The following is a 22,266-nucleotide window of genomic DNA, read 5'->3' as shown; positions in this document are numbered from 1 at the left end:
GGAGCATGTGCTTATTTGAGGGAAAATATGGTTTTAGTATATAAACCTTTTAAACTCAGGTTTTGGGGAGTCAAATAGCACTAAGGACATTTTAGTACTCAAAGAAAGATTGGGGGAGAAAATTCAGCTTTCTTTCTTTCTTTCTTTCTTTCTTTCTTTCTTTCTTTCTTTCTTTCTTTCTTTCTTTCTTTCTTTCTTTCTTTCTCCCCCTTAATGTCTTTCAAATGGGAGTAGGTAAAGGTCGGTTGCTGTCTTGTTTTTTCATTTAATTCTGCTTCCTTCTTTATTACAGTTTATTCTTTTATGGATGGGTGGCTGTAGAAACTTGATTCATGCATATGAAAATTAGGCACAGCAATGTTTTGCCAGTAGGAAGTTTTATTTCAGCTAGAAAGGGGTTGTGGCAACTTGTTCCTAACCTGGGCTGTGGCATTTACCATTGTTTGCTTTTGATGGGATATTATTGGTATTTGTGCAGCAAGACGTTTGGGCTAAGTCAGCTGTTTGGTTCATTTGCAGACCATGATTTTAGAAGGAACTGGCAGAATGAGTCTTAATTCAGTCACAAGTCTTCTCCACGAGCAGCCGTCCTGGACAGATGGATACCCCACATGTCATGGTAGGAAGAATTCACCCTTGGTGATCTTTGAATCGACATGGGAGTTGTAAACCTTTATTTTGCCCTTATTCCGCTTGGGGATAAACTATCCAGTCTACTTTACTGCAATATTATTGTTTGCATTACAATTTTACTGTATTCCTTAATTTAAAAAAACTAGAAAATTCCACCCTACCAAAATGGAATGCAGTGTAACCAATGCAATTTATATTTCATGGTAATTTATTATACCCTGTTTATTCCTGCTATTTATTTGGAAGATGATGGTGATTATACGCTATATATCACAGCATTTGTGGGGAGGGGGAATTTCTAAGTGGCTTAGAAGTTAAAAACCAGAAAACAGTAAGTAAATGATAAAAATCCATTATAAACAACGGAGTAAATGAACAGAATTAATAATATAATATAATATAATAATATAATAATACAATACAATATAATATAATAATATAAATTTCCTGCAAAGGAGTGTGCCATCAACAGCAGCCATGATGCATACGGCTCCCCAATAAACACCACATTCTAATCTAGCCATGACATCAGGAGAGATAATTTCTACAACTTGAAATTCTCCATTCCAATTCTGACTGTTTTAGTTAACATTGAGGGGTGGTTGTTGGCACTGAAACTCAGGATGGCCAGAAGTTATTTGGAGTGAGATAAACCTCTTCATTTGGCACTTGACTGAAATATACACTAGACTTGCTTTCAAATAGGTCACGTATGTAGGACACGCTCATTAAAGCCTTTCTGTCATTAAATGCTAAGCAATTAGACTAAAAGCCCCTAATTTCTGTATGTAGAAATATATTCAGGTGTTTATTGGAAACAGCAGTTACCATTGCGTCTGCTGTTGATGGTATACACTTTTTAAGGAAGTTTATTTCTGTGAGATATACCCTAATTCCTGTATATAGAAATATATTCAGGCTGTGAATCCATGTAGATCTATTTTTAAAAACGTTTTCCTTAACTCTAAATAATCCATTTATTTATTGCATTATTTCTCAACCTTTTTCTCCAAGGAACTCAAGGTAACATACATGGTTCTCACTCTTTTTATTTAATCCCCACAACAACCCTGAGAGGTAGATTGGGATAAGAGGCAGTGACTGGCCCCAGGTCACACCCAGTGAATTTCATGGCAAAGTGGGCATTTGAACCATGGCCAACAGCACCTAGTCTGACACTCTAACCACTAGCTCACAACACTACCCTAAGTCCTGGTCACATAATGTAACTATTAGTCAGTTTTCTTCTGACGATTCACCATACAATTATATTTCTCATTATTATTATTATTATTATTATTATTATTATTAAAAATATCTCTAAAAGAAAAAAATTCCTTCCAGCAGCACCTTAAAGACCAACTTAGTTTTTACTTTGGTATGAGCTTTCGTGTGCATGCACACTTCTTCAGATAACTTCAGGTATCTGAAGAAGTGTTGCATGCACACGAAAGCTCATTCCAAAATAAAAACTTAGTTGGTCTTTAAGGTGGTGCTGGAAGGAATTTTTTTATTTTGTTTTGACTGCGTCAGACCAACACAGCTACCTACCTGTAACTATCTCTAAAATAATTCCTGGTTATTTTATTTTAAAATTCTCATAACAAACTCTTATTGCAAACTTTCCTTTTATCAGCAATGTTTCCTCTTGAAATTGATGCTTCACAGTTGTCCTAGTTTTTGAGTTGTCTTACAAATAAGCATACAGAATTTATCAGAAAGGATATCAGATTCTGAAACTTCTTAAGATTCACTTGTAGTTTTGAATACAAAGACACCTAGCTTCCCAAGTCAGATCTTCCTCCAAATATCACATGAAGTGTAGAAAAAAAGAGTAATTTGCTTGTCCAATTTTTTTACCAATTTGTATATGCACATGGGTGTTGCCAGATGGGTCAAACGGGATACATTTTGCCTACCTAGAAATATACTTTGCCCCTCTTCTGTCCTCCCACCCTGATCCCATGCTACTACCTATGCCTACCTATTATTTAGATTTAGAGAAGCTAGACTACTCCTTCTATAAAATGTGGTATGGGATAAAGCCCTTGCAAATGTGATTCTCCAGACACAATGTAAATAAGTTAAGAGAGAATACAAACCGTATATACAGAATATACATATATTCTGAGTGTATATGTCTCCATGCTCCTTTGTTGCTCCATGCTCCATGCTCCATGCTCCTTTGTTGAGTTCCTTTCAATTTTTGTTGAGTTCATTTCAATTTTTCCAACAACTGGGAACATATTGACTATCTTATTTTATTGCATAATAAAGAACTGAGGCTACCATCACAGTTTTTAAATAATTCAATCCTCTGGTAGTCTGTCCACTATTGCCGGCTTTAAATGATGACTTGCTGGGAGAGAGACTGCTTGCCTACATTTCAGAAATACAGACTAACTCCAAATTCACAGTGGGATGTTTAATATTTATTCTTTCAAGCCCTGTGTGCTTGCATGCCCAGATACATGTGCATACACAGATATGCTGTTGCACAGTATTGTTTACTTTTCATGTTGTTGGGTTTTTTTAAAAAAAAAATAACCAAAAATAACCAATATTTTAGATATTGGGGAGGGAAAACATTTCTGCAAATGTCAGGCCAGATCTAAAACATGCATAATACTGATTGGCTAGCCCAAAGATCTTGCCAAGAAATGACCCTTTGGAGCAGTCTTGCACTTCAGAAAAGTTCCTCTTTTTATTAATAAAAGCTGACAAATGAATGGATAAATCACATATATATTTTTAATGACATTATTGTAAATCTCCTTAAGATAGATGTAAAAACTGATTCAATCTATCAATAACAATAGCTATCAAAATGTGAACAATACACCAGAAGTATGCAGAGGGAGGGACAAGGATCATGCTGGCTCTGTGTTAACTTGCTGGTGTGCATGTCTGCCATTTCGGCTGTAAAGTCAAGAGGAAGTCAGTCAGTATGCCTTGATCGCTAATATGCTATCTGAGATCTCTGGCTTCACCGATAGAATGCTTGTATTTAGAGCAAGAGCAACAGGAACAACAAAAGTGTTTCCAAATTTCCAAAGCCTTTCATGTACCCTTGAGCTGATATCTAGACTAGCTTTTCTGTTCCTATGTGAGCTGCATTGGAACTGAAAGCAGAGGAGAAAATTGGGTTAGAGAGACTTGGAGAGTAGAGACTCTGTAATATCGAGCCATTGGGGACACGGGTGGCACTGTGGGTTAAACCACAGAGGTTAGGTCTTGACAATCGGACCCAGCTCCTGCCAACCTAGCAGTTCGAAAGCACGTCAAAGTGCAAGTAGATAAACAGGTACCGCTCCAGCAGGAAGGTAAACGGCGTTTCCGTGTGCTGCTCTGGTTCGCCAGAAGTGGCTTTGCCATGCTGGCCACATGACCTGGAAGCTGTACACCGGCTCCCTCGGCCAATAATGCGAGATGAGTGCCGCAACCCCAGAGTTGGTCACGACTGGACCTAATGGTCAGGGGTTCCTTTCCCTTTAATATCGAGCCATATATGAATTTAGGATTCTATATTGCTGGGGTATTGCCTTCTCAGGGTGAGGGTGGAGGGTATAGTGTTTTGCAGTTTCTTTCCTGTCATCCCTCAAGGATAGAGCATAAATAGTGATGCATGAGATGGCTTCTCCATCTCATGGCCTTTAGCCTGCAGGGTGGTTCAAGGGTCTGTATTGCTGCCCATTAATATCTACATGAAACCACTGGGTGGAGTTGCCTGGAGATACAGGGTGTGGTGTCATCAGTACACTGACAACACCCTACTCTTATCTCTCCTTCCCATCTAATCCTAGGAAGGCAGTAAAAGTTGTGAATGGGTGTCTGAGGTCTATGATGAACTGGATGACAGTAGAAAAACAAACAAACCCTAATCCAGAGAAGATGGATGCACTGTTGACTGGAAATATGGCTGGGCCTGGAATAGGTGCATAGTCTATTGTGAATGGTGTTCGACCCACCCTGAAACTCAGATTTGCAATAGGATGTCCTCTTGGATTTAGTGCTGCTCTGAGAGGGTGACAGCAGCCAAGAATGCTTTTTATCAGTTTAGGCTGATAATGCCAACTGCATACTTTCCTGGATACAAACAGCCTCGTCACAGTAATTCTTGCCTAATTGCTTTAGTGACATCCAGATTACTTTACTGGAATGTGGTCTACATGAGACTGCCTTTGAGAAGTCTTAGAGTCTAAAACTGCTTTGGAACAACAAGATCTTGCCTGGGGCAGTCCTTGGTAGACATGGAGTACCAATTGTGATTCAACAATGGCTTCCAGTTGGTTTCTGGGCCCAATTCAATGTTAGTTTTGACCTTGAAAGCCCTAAATGGTTTTGGTCCATGATACCTCAAGACTGGGGGCTTTCTTGCAAGTGTATTCTGCAAATTCTGTGTAGGTGCAAACAGTATTGAAAGTGGGATTGCATATAACTGCCCCAATACCACCATGAGCACAGTTTTTTTTAAAAAAAATACATCTGGCGGGGCTTCAAGGTTATCAACACCTGAAGTTTTCTCTCTCTCTCTCAGATGCCTTGTTCTCTCACCCTCTGTCATACAATGGGCAGTTGCCTAGGACAGGGCCTTTTCATCAGTGGCACTAAGATTATGGAGCTGCCTTCCTAGGACTCACTTCACCGTGATTTATAGTAACTAGATAGAAGCCATTCAGAGGGCCTTTGGGGAGTTCTGCTTTTATTGTATTTTTACCACCCAAAAGTACTTTTGGGGGTGCTTTTTTGGCTTTTGTTGCTACTTAATCATTTATAGTATTCTTTCTTCTGCTGTTTAATTATTTGCTGCTTAATGTTTGCAAACTAATTTTACTCAGAGCAGACCCATTGATATGAATGGAGCTAAGTAAGGCATGCCTTTTAATTTCAATGGGAGAAATGCATCTCAGCTTGCCAGATAAAATAGTGTCCCTTCTCCTCCCCTTGTGTGTGGGTGGGGGAGGCAGGAAATCTGCATATAAAATAATACTAATTCCATTTTACCTACATTATTTGTTGACAATCAGTGATCAGGCAAATGACCTGAGTTTTTTTCTTGCAGCATCCGGCAGTTTCTTTGGAACTCAGTGGCATGAGATACACCCTCAATACTGGACAAAGTATCAGGTCTGGGAATGGCTTCAGCACCTTTTGGACACCAACCAGCTCGATGCCACCTGCATTCCTTTCCAGGAGTTTGATATTGGTGGGGAACATCTGTGCAACATGAGTTTGCAAGATTTCACCCGAGCAGCTGGCACAGCTGGGCAGCTTCTTTACAGCAGCCTTCATCACCTGAAGTGGAATGGTAAATAAAGCACACTAAAGTATAAGGGATTCAAGACCAGATATATACAATTCTGTGAATTACTAGTTCCTGCATTGCACATCATTGTTCCCTGCAGAATTTGCTTCCAGGTCTGCTAAAGGAGCAGCTGTGTTTCTTGTGGCTGGATTATGATGGGGCTCTGGGTGTGAAAGACCGCTACCATGCAGATGTCAGGGCTTTTCACACACAACACGCTTCTCCACCTTCCCTCCATTCAGACAAGAGGCATAAGTAGAGTTCAAGAGCACAGTCCAGCCAGGCAAAACCACTCAAAGAAAACGAGGAACAGAGACAGTGAGGGGTGTGTCCTGTGTGTTTTGGGAGGGTGTGTGGCCTGGAAAGAGGCCCAGGGACCAGATAGAGAGGATTGGAGGGCCACATTTGACTTCTGGGACTGAGGCCATGGCAGAGGCGCTAGCTTCTCCAGAGGATCAGGCCACACAATGTGATGCTGCGCAACATTATCTAAATATTGAGGGGGCCCAACTCTGTAAATTAGGGGAGCCAAAAGTGCCTCAGTCCCTAGGAGTCGGCACCTTTATGCCCTACCATTTCCATTGCTTTCTACCTTTATGTGTTTCATTGACATCCCTCCTTAAAACTTATATGTGAACTTTAAATTCAGTGTTATGAGGATAACACTAGCTTACCACTCAGTTTCTGTACTGAGATCTAGTATGCTGATGATCTGCAGGTTAAAATATGCCCTTCATATTCCTTGAAACACCTTGGGATCATATCTGCATAACTGGAGCATGAATTGAGCCAGGCAAATTCATCCTATTCCAGGTTCTACAAACCTCCAGCATCTTTTTTATATGGTAATCAGGACAATATCAGGTCTTTAAAATAGCTGAATATCAAGACAAAGTTTGTACCAAGGCCTTCACATAGCAAACTGAGGAGTGCTGAGTATGAAATCTATGCCCCAGAGACCATGCTGGCGGTCTCAGAATGGCCCTTTTAACTGTACCAAGTAAATAGGGAGGTGCATGCCTGGAAATGTGCAAAGCCAAAGAAGAGAATGGGCAGGGAAAACACTGAATGTTTCAGGTAAATATAAACCTATAACTTTGCAAAGTTTTTATATAGGCTCCCAGCCCTTGTGAATCTGAGACTTACCCATCTGTGAAAATGTATTTTCGTGAATTCAAAGTGCTGCATTAGGAAATGCTTTGCTGAATTGCTGAGGGTTGTTTCCCGCACAAAACCCTCACACCCACAGGTGTGTTTGATACATGTGTTTGCTTGTGATTTTGATATGTGCATTCCAAGGAGCTTGGGGGGGGGGGAGAGAGAGAGAGAATCCTGTGGGAAGACACTCTCATGCAGAAGTTATAAAGCAAGTGACCGCTTTTCTTTCTCGCTCTGCTATAAACCAGTCACTAGTAGAGCTGCCTGATAGCATTGGTTCTTCTTGTCGAAACAGACCAATTGGTTTGGTGGTGTGTCTTTAAAATCCTGCCCTTATGTATATTGAGCTGCCCTTTGCATTCTCTTGCAGGCCAGTGTGGAAGTGAAATGTACCCTTCACACAATGTCATTGTTAAGACAGAACAAACAGGTGGGTGATGCCAGCAATATTGATGTCCCAATAAACTGCAAACAACTCCAAATAGATATGAATTAAGATGATGTGAAGAAATAAAGACAGGCACCTTTGTCTGGAAAAGGACAGGGAAGCACATTTTGATGTTACAATAATAATAATAATAATAATAATAATAATAATAATAATAATAATAAATAATGTGCTCTAAATATCAGGGAAATGATGTGGGTCAACATTAAGCATTTTAAAAGTTTCATTGATCGCAATAGATGAGAGTCGAGCATGTTCTCGTATTTCTTGTTGAAGTCAATGGGACCTCTTGTGGAGGGACCACATAAAGAAGGGCCTCAGATTATGATCACAGAGTCCAAGTCGGTTCATATGGCGAGAAGCATTTCTTGAGGTATTGTGGTCTTGAGCCATTGAAGGTTTTATAGGTCAATCCCAGCCATTTGAATTGGGCCTTGAAACTGATTGGCAGCCAGTAAAGTCAGGCTATAGTACAATGCTACTGACATAGTATATGTTCTTATCCAACTTAGCTTTTTTCCAGATATCCCTTTCTTTGGTAGAGATGCCATGGCAGTGCTGGAAGTGTAAGGGAACATTTTGGGCTTCACCTTTAGAACTGAAGGAATTTGATACTAGTATTGGCAATCTAGGCATGGCAAGTTCACCCGTCAAAGTCCAAGGTGAGGGAGGATACCACCCTCCACCAGACCTGAGGGCTATGGGCTAGGTTAGGGAATGCTGGAGACGTTGAATGGCTGACACAGCTCTGTCCTTCGGTGCACCTTGTGGCTTTCTCCTTACTGATAGATTTGTCATTGACTTCAGTTGGATGTAGACTGCTTGCCATATGTGGCATTCCTTGAGTTCAGCTGTATGTGATTACCAGTGGTGGCTGATGCCAATTGGGACTTAGTCCACACACACACCCCCAAAAAAAACCCCAATTTCAATTAAACTAAAGTGAAGAAATAAAAAAGAAACAAAAAGTACAAAAAAAACCCTGTAATTCCGTACATAATTGTCCAGCACAAAGGCATATGAGATGAAATTATCATTCTAATACAGATACATTTCTTTATAACTGACTATATTTTTTAATACATTCCATTCCCAGTGTCATTTTATTTGTTCATACACAATCTATGGCTATGAGCAATCTTCTTGCATGTTGCAAGAGTTGCCATATCTTCTATCCATTGATTAAAGGGGACTGGTTGAGTGGAATGCAAGCAGACCGATAGTTGGTGAAGACAAGACGAATGACCGACAGAGCCAAGTCATTCAAGTCTTGTCACCATCCTTTCTAGTCTTGTCCCCTGACAGGCGGTGCCATTCCTTGGACTAGCTCCATTCACTCTAATGGACAAACCTCCGCTGATGATGACTCTTTTTATTTAATTTTCTGCAAAGGAAACAAACCAAAGTAGAATGCTACTGGAGATATTCTTATACCGTGTAGAACTGCAAAAATAAAAATTCTTCCAAGCCCCTCTTGGGCGAGGCTTGTTTTTAGAGAAAACAATGGGTAGATCAGGTGTCTAAACAACAAGAGGGTGTGGGCTATTTGAAGGACAGAGGTTTGGGATGCCCAAACACGTAGCTGGTAAGCAGAAGATCAGCTAAATTCCTGTGTCATAATTCTTAACCTAGCCAAGAACAATGACTTAGTAAGTGATTCATTTTCAGCTGTAATCACATTCATTGCTTTAAAAGACAAACCGATCCCCAAAATCACCTTGTATTTTGAAATACAAACAGAAACAAACTTAACAGCTCCAAATAAGTAACATGTGTTTGTACAGATTGATGATACTTTTGTAACAATAGCCACACTAGTTTGTTTGTTACCTGTGTGCTATGGCTCAAAAGGAAATTTTGGAAGGTTTTCGAAACCTTTGTGTTTTTCTCTGTTGCAACAATACATTTTGCTTCTTGCAGTTCATTGTAAGGGTGCCAGGTCAAGATTTCAGAACTTCAGGGCAACTTCAGGCTCAGTTTCAGATGCAGAACATGTGCAGAATTCTGCAGCTACAATCTCTCTTTGGGCTATATAAAATGCACTGGGAATGAATTTAAGCAAGAAAGGTTTGGGCAGGGCCATTCCTACCCTCTTGCCAATGCAGCTGTTGTCACATTGGTGCAAAAAGAGAGAAAAGAATGCATCCTCATGGGACCAGATCTGGCTGAAGGAACAGCGACTTGGACCTGCATGTAAGCGTTATGTTGATTTGCCAAGGAGAGCTAAAGTTCCTCATCTGCAAAGGGTACCCAGCAAGAAAGATCAAGACACATGGAGGGCAGAATACCTCACTCTGAACATCTAGACCACTCAGTTTGCCCCACTATTTTTTTAAAACCAGTGAGACATTCAAATGTGTATGTTTGTCTGGATTTGTGCTGTGTGCTCTGAATATGGAGCATTTAAAAAGTTACTTTACCAACATTGACTCTTGTTTCTTTTTTGTTTGCTTGTTTAAGATCCGTCTTTAATGGCATCATGGAAAGAAGAGAACTATTTCTATGATAGTGGATATGGTGGCACAGTAGGTAACTAACCCAACAACCTATAAAGCATTTTCAAATGGTTCTGGGATACTCTTTAACAAGACATTACATCATGTCACTCTTTCTTTTTGAATCCTTAGAATTAGTGGACAGCAAAGCGTATTGTCGAGCACAGATTGCAATCAACACTGCTAGTCACCAGCCTACTGGTAAGCATATTTAACATCTTAAGATTTAGTTCAGATGCTTCAAAACCTGGGCAGAGTTGGATGGCCACCTCATGATATCTGATTTCTTGAAAACTGGAATGAATATAAACATTGCATTTCATGTGCATGGTTCATTGCCAGTTTTGTGCATGGTTCAGTACAGTATGTGTATAGACTTCAGAACAACATGGACTGGTCTGTGATCCAAGAATTAGAACGAGAGTGGCTGTCTCTGCCTTAATTCTTCTTCGTTACTACAGTACACTTTGAGTTTGTCAGAAATAGAAGACTATGAACTGAATCACACCTGCACATTCATCACAAGTGATTTATTTATTTACTGTTCCATCTGCCTCCTTCTTCCTGCAAGGAGTTTGAGGTGGCATACATGGTTTTACCCTTTTCCATGTTATCCTCAGCCAACCTTGTGAGGTAGGTTAGGCAGAGATATTGGTGACTGGCCAAGGTCAACTAGTGGATGACTTAGGATTTGAACTTGTCTTGCCCTTGTCAAAGCCCAGCACTTAACCACTACGGCACAGGGTGCCCATGCTGTGGAATTTGCAGTGCTTAATGGCTTCTTTTCTTGCAGCTGTACAGGAGCTCTGCCAGCAGAAAAAGATGGCCGTCCTATTTTTAAATAGGCTATTAACAATGACAGAAAAATGCATTTGAGTGTTTAATGTCGTTTGATCTACAGCAGCTGTGCAACCTGATTTATCTCGGTGCACACACTTCAAACAAGTGAGCTCAGCAATTGATGACTCTTTCCCTTTTGCTGTCCACCCATTCTCATTAAAAATGGCTGATAGCTCTTCAAATCTTTCCTGACAGTGATGAGGTTCAGTCAAGCTCCCTGTTGTGGTGTGTTTGTCCACTTATTTGTTAAGCCTAGAGAGGTAGGATGCCAAGCCAAGGGCACAGCGCTGTAAAAACCAAAGTTGCATATTCTGGGGAAAAAAACATGATGTGGCTTTCCCCCTGAATCATATGCAAATACTGTGAGTTTTTCACACTCCCAGGTTTTGCAAGACATCTTTCTTGAAACACCATCATTTAAAACAAACAAACAAACAAAAACTGTCAAGGGCTAGCCTTCAAAAATGCCCCATGCTTGAAATATCTCTCTCAATGTAAAAATGGTTATCTCCCGCTTGGACTACATCAATGCGCTCTACGTAGGGCTACCTTTGAAACTACAACTAATTCAGAATGCAGCAGCTAGACTGGTGACTGGGAGTGGCCACTGGAACCATATAACACCAGTCCTAAAGGATCTTCATTGGCTCCCAGTGCGTTTCCAAGCACAATTCAAAGTGTTGGTGCTGACCTTTAAAGTCTTAAATGGCCTTGGCCCAGTATACCTGAAGGAGTGTCTCCTCCCCCATCGTTCAGCCTGGACACTGAGGTCCTTCTCTGAGAGTCTTCTTCTGGTTCCCTCACTGTGAGAAGCGAGGTTACAGGGAACCGGGCAGAGTGTACTCCCCGTGGAACACCCTCCCTTCAGATGTCAAATAAATGAACAACTATCTGACTTTCAAAAGACATCTGAAGGCACAAGCGGAAAATATAAAAATAAGATAAATCAAAGAGAGGGACACCCGCAATATGTCTAGAAATAGGGTCAGTGCCAAGTAATCAGGGTATATGCTAGCAGTCCCGCCCACAAGCTGGTCATACACAGAGGCAGCCAATGACCTCTCAGTGATGGAGACACACCCCAACACACAACCCACACCCTCTCCCACACCAAGCAAGATGAAGCCACAACAACACCAGCCCACGAGGCCCAGTTGCACAACCAGTCCTCAGGCAGGGATGATAATATCTTTATTCTCCTATCAGCTACTCTTTTAGGAGCATAACACATGCTCAAGAGATGGAAGATGTGATGCAATGAAGTGCCCAATTGTGTCCTGGGAAACTCACATACCCCTCCCTGTGACAAGAGTTTCAGACCCACCCAGAAAGGAAAAGAGCCTTTTGCCAATTGGCCAAGGGGGAGGACCAGCAATAAGGGGAGTCACAAACATACGCTAACATCAGTACAGTGGTACCTCAGTTTACAAACACAATTGGTTTCGGAAGTCTGTACTTAACCTGAAGCGTACTTAACCTGAAGCGAATTTTTCCATTGAAAGTAATGGAAAGTGGATTAATCCGTTCCAGATGGGTCCGCGGAGTACTTAAACTGAAAGTACTCAAACCGAAGCGTACGTAAACCGAGGTATGACTGTACCTTCCAGTGTCTCGCTCTATAGGCTGGGAAGCAGGTGAGGAGAGTTTGAGGCCCATCAGAGGATGGGGAAATATGCCCCAATAACTGTTTGCATACCTGGGAAAACAAAGCGGTTGTGTTAGGAGTGAAGGATGGAGGGAACTTCTGATACTTCAACCCACACTGCAGACACCACTAAGCAGCAATCGGCAGCAATCAGACAAATCACAGAGCATTTGTTTTCCCTGCACCTGATTTCAACAGTCAATCCTAAGCGCCAGGAGCACAGAGGTTGCAAGAAGACTCTTAGGTAGGAAGAACACCTACTGTTTCCCATTCTTGAGTTCTTTGGCTCAAACCCAGAGTGCACTCTCGTAAAAGGCACATTGAGCCAACAAACTGCGGAGCAAATAGCCTGGTTCCTCCATGTTCCAAGCAACCCCTTGTATGAGTTATGATCTCCCCATGCTGGCGCGTAGCAAGGGAGGGGCGAAGGGGGCGATCCGCCCCTAGCTCCACTCTGGCGGGGGCAGCGCCCCTGGCCTGCCCCTCGCCTCCTCCGCCTGAGCAGAAAGAAGCAGAGCGTGCTACAAAGCAGATTGCCAGGCATGCGAGCCAAGCAGAGCAGCAGTGCCAACCCAAACGGACTACGCATGTGCGGACATGCGCAGTCCGTCCTGGCTCGTCCTGGTACGCGCGTCGTGCATCATGATGTCACGAAGCATGCGTCAGGACACATGCACGCTGTGGAGCGAGGTCCCGCCCCCAGGGGATGCTGCTCTGAGCAGCCAAGCGGCACTGTTCGTCACTGTCCCCATGGCAGTGTGCTATCATTAGGTATTGACTATTTTTGAATCCCTGCCCTTTTCAACTGAAGTCAATGGGAGGGTAATTTCCTGCCCCAGATCTGGAGCTAGTATAAAATTGTGCTGCAAAGGGATCCATGGGCATGGATTGAAGAGGTATAGGATCTGGATTTAACTGCATTACGGGCATCTCTTCAACCACAGAGCAGCTCTGCCAACCAGGATATTCTGCAGGAAGGAATCACAGGCATTCCACTGGTGCAGAGGTTTTCAATCTTTTTGGGTCTACAGCTCCCTTGACCAACTACATTCTTGGGGCTCTGGAGCCCAGTTATGTCACCCCTTGCCTACAGAGCCAACAGCCCCTCACCACTTTTTGAACAACCTCCCATGTGGAGTGTTCCCTCAGCCTCCTCTCCTTGGGATCCTCCGGGCTGCTACTGGTCTCTGAGCTGCCCACCCTGCCCCCAAAGAGGGCCTCACACACCCCCTGGCCAGCCCCAGAGGCATCATTCACCTGGGGAGCTTGTAGGCAGGGCTGTTGCAACAAACAGCTGTGCAAGTCTTTGGGAAGGAGAGACAGGAGAGGGCATCAGAGGAGGGAGGGAAGGAAAGAGGGTCAGAGGCCAGTGTTGCATGGCACCCTGACCATCATTCAAGGCACCCCAGGGTGCCATGGCACACTGGTTGTAAACCACTGCACTGGTGTATCTGTCATGGTGGCAACATTACTGGCATTCTGCTGGCACAGCAGGGCTTCTATCAGATCCAAAAACCCATTCAGCAAACAGAACTCCAGTATAGGATTGTGCCCTAATTTCACAAGAATAAAATAACTAGATATTCAAGAGCAGTGAGGATTTCTTTTCCCCAGGAGAGGAAATTTAAATTCCTCGGAGTCTCATTCTCAGGGCAAAATTCCCAATGGATTTCAGTTTTATGGCTTCCATAAAGGCAGGACTGTCAAGCCTTAATTAGATTTTGGGACTTTCTCACAAGCTCAGCAAATCGTACAAAAGGATGGTGTTCTCTGAACTTGACAATGCAGAAGGAAGCACAAATGTAATTAGCTGGTTTTCAGCTGTGGGTACAGATTTCCAGCAGAATCTAATGGAAGGCCATTTTCCTGGAGTGCTTATCAGTGTTGCAACAAAAAAACTGTTCCGACAAGTTTGTGCAGAAAGGCTGGCAGTTACTGTAAGTCATCTGCACATGCAAATAGCTAATTTCCATTGGTGACTGTTTATACATGTGTGTAGGTGGAAGAACACGTGTGGGCTTTAAGCTTCTCTGGCGCTGATCTCCTGCAAGGCAGACACAACACAGGTTCCTTGGCACTCGGTGATGTGCCACTGATAAATGGAGATTAGCACTCATTTCTGTGTTAATTCCTTCTGGGGAAAAATCTATTTGCAGCTCCATTAACCCAGGGGTAAAATGCTGAAATTTGGGGTGCTGTACTTGCATACAGTTCCTGCTGTCTTTTTTGGGGAAGGATGGGGAAACAGAAATGAACATGTTTGTAAAAGATGAGGGAGGAGCAATGCTGTCCAATGTCCACTAGTATGAACGAAATTTAGTTTAGCATGCCAGCATATCAGTCAAGAAGCCACAGTTCCATAATGCAACAGGTACCACAGTGTGAAAGGCACATTAAAAAAACAGAAGTGCTGACATTATAATTAGGAAAACTAACACAGTGTTTTCCATCCACCCCTGGTATTTCACCACTATCCACACTTTGCATTAGATCAGTCACCAGAAAATAACGAAGGAGGAAGTCTTCAATATACTTTATGGAGAATAATGGGCTTACAGAAGATACGGCAAAGGGTGTGGCAGGCCTAGCACTAGTGTGTCATTTAATTTCAGCTTTGTCTGAGGAAAGTTTTCCTCCCTCCCTCGCAATATTAGAACTTGGGGTTATCCCTCAATCAAGGTGACTGGCAGTAGGTTCAAGTGTGAGAAACAAAAGTATTGCTTCACCTAGTGTGTCCTCCACTTCTGGAGTTCACTGATGTGGTGATAACCATAAACTTAGAAAGGGACACACACACACACACACACACACACACACACACACACACACACTACTGAGGCTTGTTTGTTTTGTATGAAGGTCTGGAGAGGTTTACAGGATTCCACGGGTCAGGAACCAATAACGCTAGGCCTGGGAGTGGAAGACTTTGCATGAGCATGCCTGGCACCAGCAGTCAGTCAAGCATTTAGTCAAGGAACCCAGTGATCAATAGGTGGCCTGACCTGGTTGTGGCCTGACCTTCAGTGGCCTGACCTGGCTGTGCCATCTTATTGCCCTTATTGCTTGCCCCCCAGGGTATCTGTTTTTGCCTTGGGTAGGTAGCGCTATTGCTTTTGAACAGGAGCCAACCTTGGTTCTTATCTGTGGTAGCTGCCTGCCACTTTAATTTACCTCAGATGCACTGACCCTACCTTTAGATCCAGGGCCAATGTGTTTTGAGTCAATTAAAATGGTAGGCGGCTACTATGGACAGGAGCCAAATGAACCTACCCTATTCTTTTGATTGTATTAGTTTCAAACTGATTTTAATATTGTATTTATAAAATGTATGTAACCTGCTCTGGGGCATTGTGGTGAAGAGTAGGTAAGAAATCAAATTAACCTGCACCATTACGCTAAAATGCTGTCTGGAGACCCAGCAAGGAAAGCAGTAATTGCTGCTGCAGAAAAAAGTCAAGTTGCATAGTGTGTGTGTGTGTTGCCAAGCAGGGGAGGAGGCATCCATGGTGAGGACCCTCTGAAATATGCTGCTGTCCTAGAGTATGAGTCTACCTGTCCCCCTACCCACTTTAGCCCTTGTGTATCCAGGCTGAACAACTGAGGAGGTGAATATCCAACAAAGGAAGCCAATTATTATTATATATTTAAATTTAGAAGAGAACTGAAGGCAGCCCTGTTTAGGGAAGTTTTTAATGTTTGATGCTGTACTGTTTTTAATATTCGGTTGGAAGCCACCCAGAGTGGCTGGGGAAACCCAGCCAGATGGGCGGGGTATAAATAATAAATTATTATTATTATTATTATTATTATTATTATTATTATTATTAACATTGTCCGTATGTTTTTCCCTCGCTGTCTTGGCGCTAATCATTATCATTTCTGCACCCTTCCATCTCTGCTAATTCAGCTTTCAAAAGGCAAAGGGTTCAAATAAAGGGACTAAGAAGAGGGAGAGGAAGATTGTGCCTCTTTAATGAATTACTAGTTATTTTAATCTTCACCCAGTATGCTCCTTTCTGGAGTTCAAGCAAAGCACCTGGCTCCTGTTCCGAATGCTCCAGCTACTTCTTCACTTGACTACTAAAATACACTATCCATTGAACTGTTACAAAATGCAGTTTGGAAACCTCAAAATGCAGCCGTTCTGCTTTTAGCTGGAACCAAATAGCAAGCTCACATAGATCTTGTGTGACCTTTATTAGCTGCCAATTTGTTCCTGGGCTCAATCCAAGTTGTTGCTTTTGACCTTTAAAGCCCAAAATGGTCTGAGCCTGGGATAATCTGGGAGTTTCTCTCTCCATATATTAGTTAGGGAATCATATGTTAGATGGGGAACTGCGGCACTTTACATATTATTGAATTCCAGCTCTCGCCAGCCACTGTTAGCTGAGCCCGTGGCCAAGGATGATAAGAGCTGTAGTCCAGCAATATCTTCTGGAAGGCCACAGCTTCTGCATCCCTGACTTGGATCATCTGGATAATTTTTTTCCTTGTTGCGGCACCAATATGCGTTTTAATTTGCCCCCCTCCTCCCAGTGCGTAAAACATAACCAGTGACAAGGGCCACAGACTGGGGATTGTAACTGAAAGAAATGTAATAGTTTATTGATACACTATTGTGTTTATTGATAGGGAAAGGAATATTAAATAAATAATATTATGAACTTAAATAATTGTATAACAAACAAAAAAGGAAAAATAAATCAAGGCAGGACAATGTAATAGACAACACAAGGCAATGAAAATAAGCAATAATAAAGACAGATGATGGCTTGGGTTGTGAAAATTCCTATTGGTGATATTCATGGATGCATTTAAGCACTTTGGGAAAACATTTTTGTTCTTTGAGCCCTTTGTGATTTTGGAAAGTGAGGGTTTTATTAGGTTTCTGCTGCTTTATTTTCAAACAGATTTGAAGGTTTGGCACTGAATGAAAATGTACTTTTATGTCATGTTTCTTCATCTTGCAAGCTACTTTGAGAACAGGATATAAACAATCAATTTTTGTGTAGATAAGGCTTATCATGTGATTGTTTCTAGAACAGGGTCATGAATGTGTGTTCCAGAACAGGTGGAATAACTGACCCCCCCTTTTCTGTTACAGAAGATGCTTCAGGGCTGAAAAAAACACAAGACCACCTTCCAAAATCTCACAGCAAGAAACACAGTAAGTTAGCTACTACAGAACTATTGCCCTGTAAGGTGGGGCTGAGCAAATATTTCCTGACATAACAGATAGTGAAGAGAAGCAGAGCCAACAGAAAAGGAATTGGACACAAAATGCCCACTGTAAACTTCATTAGAATTTAAATGTCTGAGAAAAAAACTGAAGGTCCTACTCTATTACACCCTTTTAAGCATTATGTCCTAGGGATAAATGACACCATGATAGCCTTGGCTATGAACATCCCCTTCACCTTCACTGTCATGTGAAAGTAAGGAATGTACTTTAAGACATTTGTTTGAATGTTGTAGCTTGCCAGCTATGCAGCTTTAACCTTCTCCCACTGTATCTGGAGATGAGTTAGGAACCATGCAGAGGGCCTTCTTGGTAGTGGGAACCACCCTGTGGAACACCCTCCCACCAGATGTCAAAGAGAAGAACAACTACCAGACTTTTAGAAGACATCTGAAGGCAGCCCATTAAAAGGGACGCTTTTAATGTTTAACAGACCATTGTACAGTATTTTAATATTTTGTTGGGGAAACCCAGCCAGATGGGCAGGGTATAAATAATAAATTATTATTATTATTATTATTACTGGTGGTGGTTAGACAAGTACAATGCTCAAAAAAGCACACAACGGCCCTTTTAAACTGTTCCTATATTCCCATGAGGATGCCCATTCAGAGTCTGATACTAATTTGGGAGTTCTTCCCAGAATGTCCCATTTGAACTGGGATCAGTTGCATATTTTCCCTTCGTTCAAAGCAGACAAGAGTATGGGAAATGACATCGAACGTAACCAATTTGTAGAAAAGACTCTACGATCTGAGAGACAATATATGTACTTTTGTAACCCAGGAAAATCTTTCATAAAAATTATTTAAAAACAAAAATGAGTTAGGTATTTGTTTGTCCTCAATGAGAACCTCACTACTACAAATAAAGGAGACGGGCTCGTTAGCCAAGATGTCATTCTTTCAGAGAAATGTAAACCTTGTAGTGGTAGGCATGGATTGAATCTTTCATTGATTAAACATTTGCCATTGGTGGGGATGGAGGAGATAAACTGCATTTCAAACTGTCCTCAGCTAAACAGTTAGTGGGGGATGTTTCAGGGAAATGTGGCTGGAATGAGAAGGATCAAGCACTCTCTTTCCTCTTGTCAATTATCCACTGCAAATTGCTTCCCTCTAAGTATACTTTCAAAGGCAGAAGGAAGAGCCTTTGAGCTTCTTTATACACAGGTGCAGTGTAGCATGTCTTTTGCCTGACACCAAATGATGCTTCCAGTGGTCAAAAATTTTTCTAACTCTCCTAGATCGATATGCTTGACTAAGGACAATGTACCGTCTAATTTTTCACCTATTCAGAGAACTATTGGTTATTTTTATACACAGCATAAGGATGTCCTCCTATCAGGAATTGGGGGGAAAGGATTATGCCCATGTAGTAGTTCTTGCTGTGGATAACTTTTCATTGTAACACCATTTTATTTTAGCTCCTCGAGGGACTCACTTGTGGGAATTTATTCGAGACATTCTCCTGCATCCAGAGAAGAATCCAGGCTTGATAAAATGGGAGGACCGGTCTGAAGGCATCTTCAGATTCTTAAAATCTGAGGCAGTAGCTCAGCTGTGGGGAAAGAAGAAAAACAATAGCAGCATGACTTATGAGAAACTCAGCCGTGCCATGAGGTAGGTTAACAAGAAGGGAGAAAGTCTGGGCACAGAGCAACTATGCTTAGTTTGGAATTCTACGGTGCGATCAATGTATTTGATATAGAGCAGGAGGGTTGAGCACGTAGCCCTCCTAGATTTTGTCCAAGTCCCATTGGCCCAGCAAGACCAAGGGTCCTGGATTTTGATAGTTATAAGCCAACATTTAGAGGGCACTGCTTCCTCATCCTGGATAGAGGAGTTCCAATGAAATATAAGTAACCACACCGACTGATAATTGAAAAACTGTGATGCATGATATTGCAAAATGTTGCATGTAGCCTTTTAGGAATACTTAAATCTCCGTGAGTTAATTGGTTTTCATTGATTTAAAGTATGCCTAATTTTATACTCATTTCATATTGAGCTATGTTACTTTGAGCCTTTTGTTCAGTAAACTGATGAGTCAATACTTGTTGGGGCAGTGAGATTACACTTGCCTGTCCCTGCTCTGACCTTCACCAGAAAGTAGGTGGTGGGTCGGCCACAGTAGCTTGTGGATGGAGTTTGGGGTTTGCAGACCCTGTTGCACTCCTGATCACATCATGCAGTGGGTTCTGAATCCCCTCTGAATCGGCCTTCAAATAAGCTCACCTATTTTCTGTTTGGGGAAAAGGAATAACTTAATTTGCCAAACCCAATTTTAATTTGAGTTCAGGGGGGAATTCACCCACCATTCATTATACAGTTCTGATATATCCAACTTCATTGCTCCTTTTTAACAGATACTATTACAAAAGAGAAATTCTTGAACGTGTAGACGGTCGGAGACTAGTATATAAATTTGGAAAGAATGCCCGTGGCTGGAGAGAAAATGAGAACTAAGGATCCACTTTAAAAACAACTGTACAAATTTTCACCAACAGGAACTTGTCATGGATGTAAATATTTCAGAGACTATTTTCTTCTATTTATGTAAAAAAAAAAATTGAGGGAGGATGGGCAGAAATCTACTTCTAATGGGAAGAAGGAACACTATGGTTTATTGATGTTGAAATTATTTTATTTGACATATGTCCTTCTATCGGGAAAGATGTACACAGTTTTCTGTGACCTATGATATAATGCTGTATAATGGTTGTGTTTGGGGATGTGTTTTCCTTTCTTGTGAAGACTTTAAAAATGTATTCCAAGAGAAATGTGATTTATAACAATACTGTGAGAGAAGTATGTACTGAGATGAACTCACAGGGCATTACTTTTTACTTCAGAGCCTGAAAATTGCTTTCTGCTTTTAAAAGAAATTAGGATGCATCTATATATTGCCCTTCCCCAACCTGGAACCTTCCAGATATTGTGGCAAATGGTCAGTAACAAGGGGAGTTGTAGTCCAAAACATCTGGAAGGTGTGAGGTTGGGAAAGGTATCACAGTGTAAGGGTTGTATGAGAATATCTGGCCACTCAAATCTTGTGCCTGTTTTAGAGGTAGATGAGTAAAACTGTGGAATATGATGACTGTGGGATATTATTTCTGATGTCAATGTGCCCTTCCCCTGTCTTGGTCTCCGTTCTTGATCCTCAGTTTACGAGATGGATTCATGTTCCTGGATGAAAGACTATTTGTTCAAATAACAGTCCTGGAACATAAGAATCCATGATCTCAGTAAAAGGGTATTCTTTTGTTCTGTGAACCGCCCAGAGACCTCCAGGTATAGGGTGGTATATAAATTCAATTATCATTAATAATAATAATTTTGTATTTTTTTAATGGTGGAATTTGATTACCAGTTTTGTGGATGCTTGGCTAGCTTATGGGAAAAAAAATTCTCATGGTGGCAGCCTTCCCCAACTTGGTACAAGTTGTTGAACTGCAACTCCCATCACTCCTGACAATTGACTATGCTGGCAGGGGCTGATGGGAGTTGGAGTCCAACAATACCTGGACAGCACCACATTGAAGAAGTGGTTGGCTGTTAACTCGAGACACGTTTGAGTATTTTAGGCAATCACTGTGCCAAAATCTCTGTGAAAAAGTCAACTTTTTGGTCTTGTATAATCTTCATACAGAGAAGGGCTGTAGCTCTGTTGGGGGAGCACATTCTTTGCATGCAAACAATCTTAGGTTCCGTTCCCAGAATCTTCCAGTAGGACTAAGATGCTCCTGTCTGAAACCTTGGTGGTGCCAGTCATTGTAGACAATACTGAGCCAATGGTCTGACTCCGTATATAGTACCTTCTTATGTTTCGACTTAATATGGGTTTAATTCCTGCTCAGGTGTAAGAGTAAGAGCAGGATAGAGTAAGAACAGGACATAAATGTAACCATATACAATATATATATATCTCAAAATCTAACAATGGTCTGATACGGGGAGGGGGAGATTTGGAGCCTGCCAAATGTTTTTGAACTCTGACAGTCACGGCTAGCATGGCTAATTGCCAGAGATTGTGGAACTTGTGGTATGGCAGAATCTGGAAGGGGCAAGATTATCTACTCCTGGCCCAATGCAAACTGTTCATCAAGCACTCAAAAGTCCTGTTTCTAGCTGCTATGTATACATGTTGGCCTAGTTCTCACTCAGGTGAGATCTGGGCTGCACCACATTCCATAGTTGAACTCTCCTCCATACAAAGGCCACTCCTTCCATCTGACATCTCAAGGAGAAAACTGACATCTCAAGGAAAAGCCGATGGTAGAACCTTACATAGGGTTGCCAGATTCAAAGAGCGGACAGGACTTCTGTGCCTTTAATTGCCCTGCTCTCTTTTGAGTCTGGAAACCTTAAAGAGAAACCAGCAGACCCTTTGCTTGGAAATTAAACAAAGGGCCTGCTGGTTTCTCTTTAAGGTTTCCAGACTCAAAAGAGAGCAGGGCAATTAAAGGCACAGAAGTCCTGTCCTCTATTGAGTCTGGCAACC

At 41.8% G+C, this 22,266-nt stretch overlaps 1 protein-coding gene across 3 annotated transcripts in view; it reads left to right on the top strand.

Annotated features, from left to right (window-relative positions):
* The window catches only part of EHF (ETS homologous factor), a 47,791-nt gene extending 26,937 nt beyond the window's left edge, over window positions 1–20,854 (top strand). For all 3 annotated transcript variants that reach the window (XM_035116463.2, XM_060274878.1, XM_035116472.2), the window contains 8 exons: window positions 520–619; window positions 5,696–5,941; window positions 7,467–7,526; window positions 10,005–10,073; window positions 10,172–10,240; window positions 17,629–17,691; window positions 19,190–19,385; window positions 20,132–20,854. In XM_035116463.2, the coding sequence (XP_034972354.1) occupies window positions 523–619; window positions 5,696–5,941; window positions 7,467–7,526; window positions 10,005–10,073; window positions 10,172–10,240; window positions 17,629–17,691; window positions 19,190–19,385; window positions 20,132–20,231 (900 nt within the window). In that variant the 5' untranslated portion in view covers window positions 520–522 and the 3' untranslated portion in view covers window positions 20,232–20,854. The remainder of the gene's footprint in view (window positions 1–519; window positions 620–5,695; window positions 5,942–7,466; window positions 7,527–10,004; window positions 10,074–10,171; window positions 10,241–17,628; window positions 17,692–19,189; window positions 19,386–20,131) is intronic.
* The last annotated feature ends 1,412 nt before the right edge of the window (window positions 20,855–22,266 follow it).

Source organism: Zootoca vivipara, chromosome 1 (genome assembly GCF_963506605.1).
Source record: "Zootoca vivipara chromosome 1, rZooViv1.1, whole genome shotgun sequence".
In the NCBI taxonomy this organism is placed as follows: domain Eukaryota; kingdom Metazoa; phylum Chordata; class Lepidosauria; order Squamata; family Lacertidae; genus Zootoca; species Zootoca vivipara.
The sequence above is the reverse complement of the archived record's forward strand: the minus strand, read 5'-3'. Positions and strand labels throughout refer to the sequence as shown.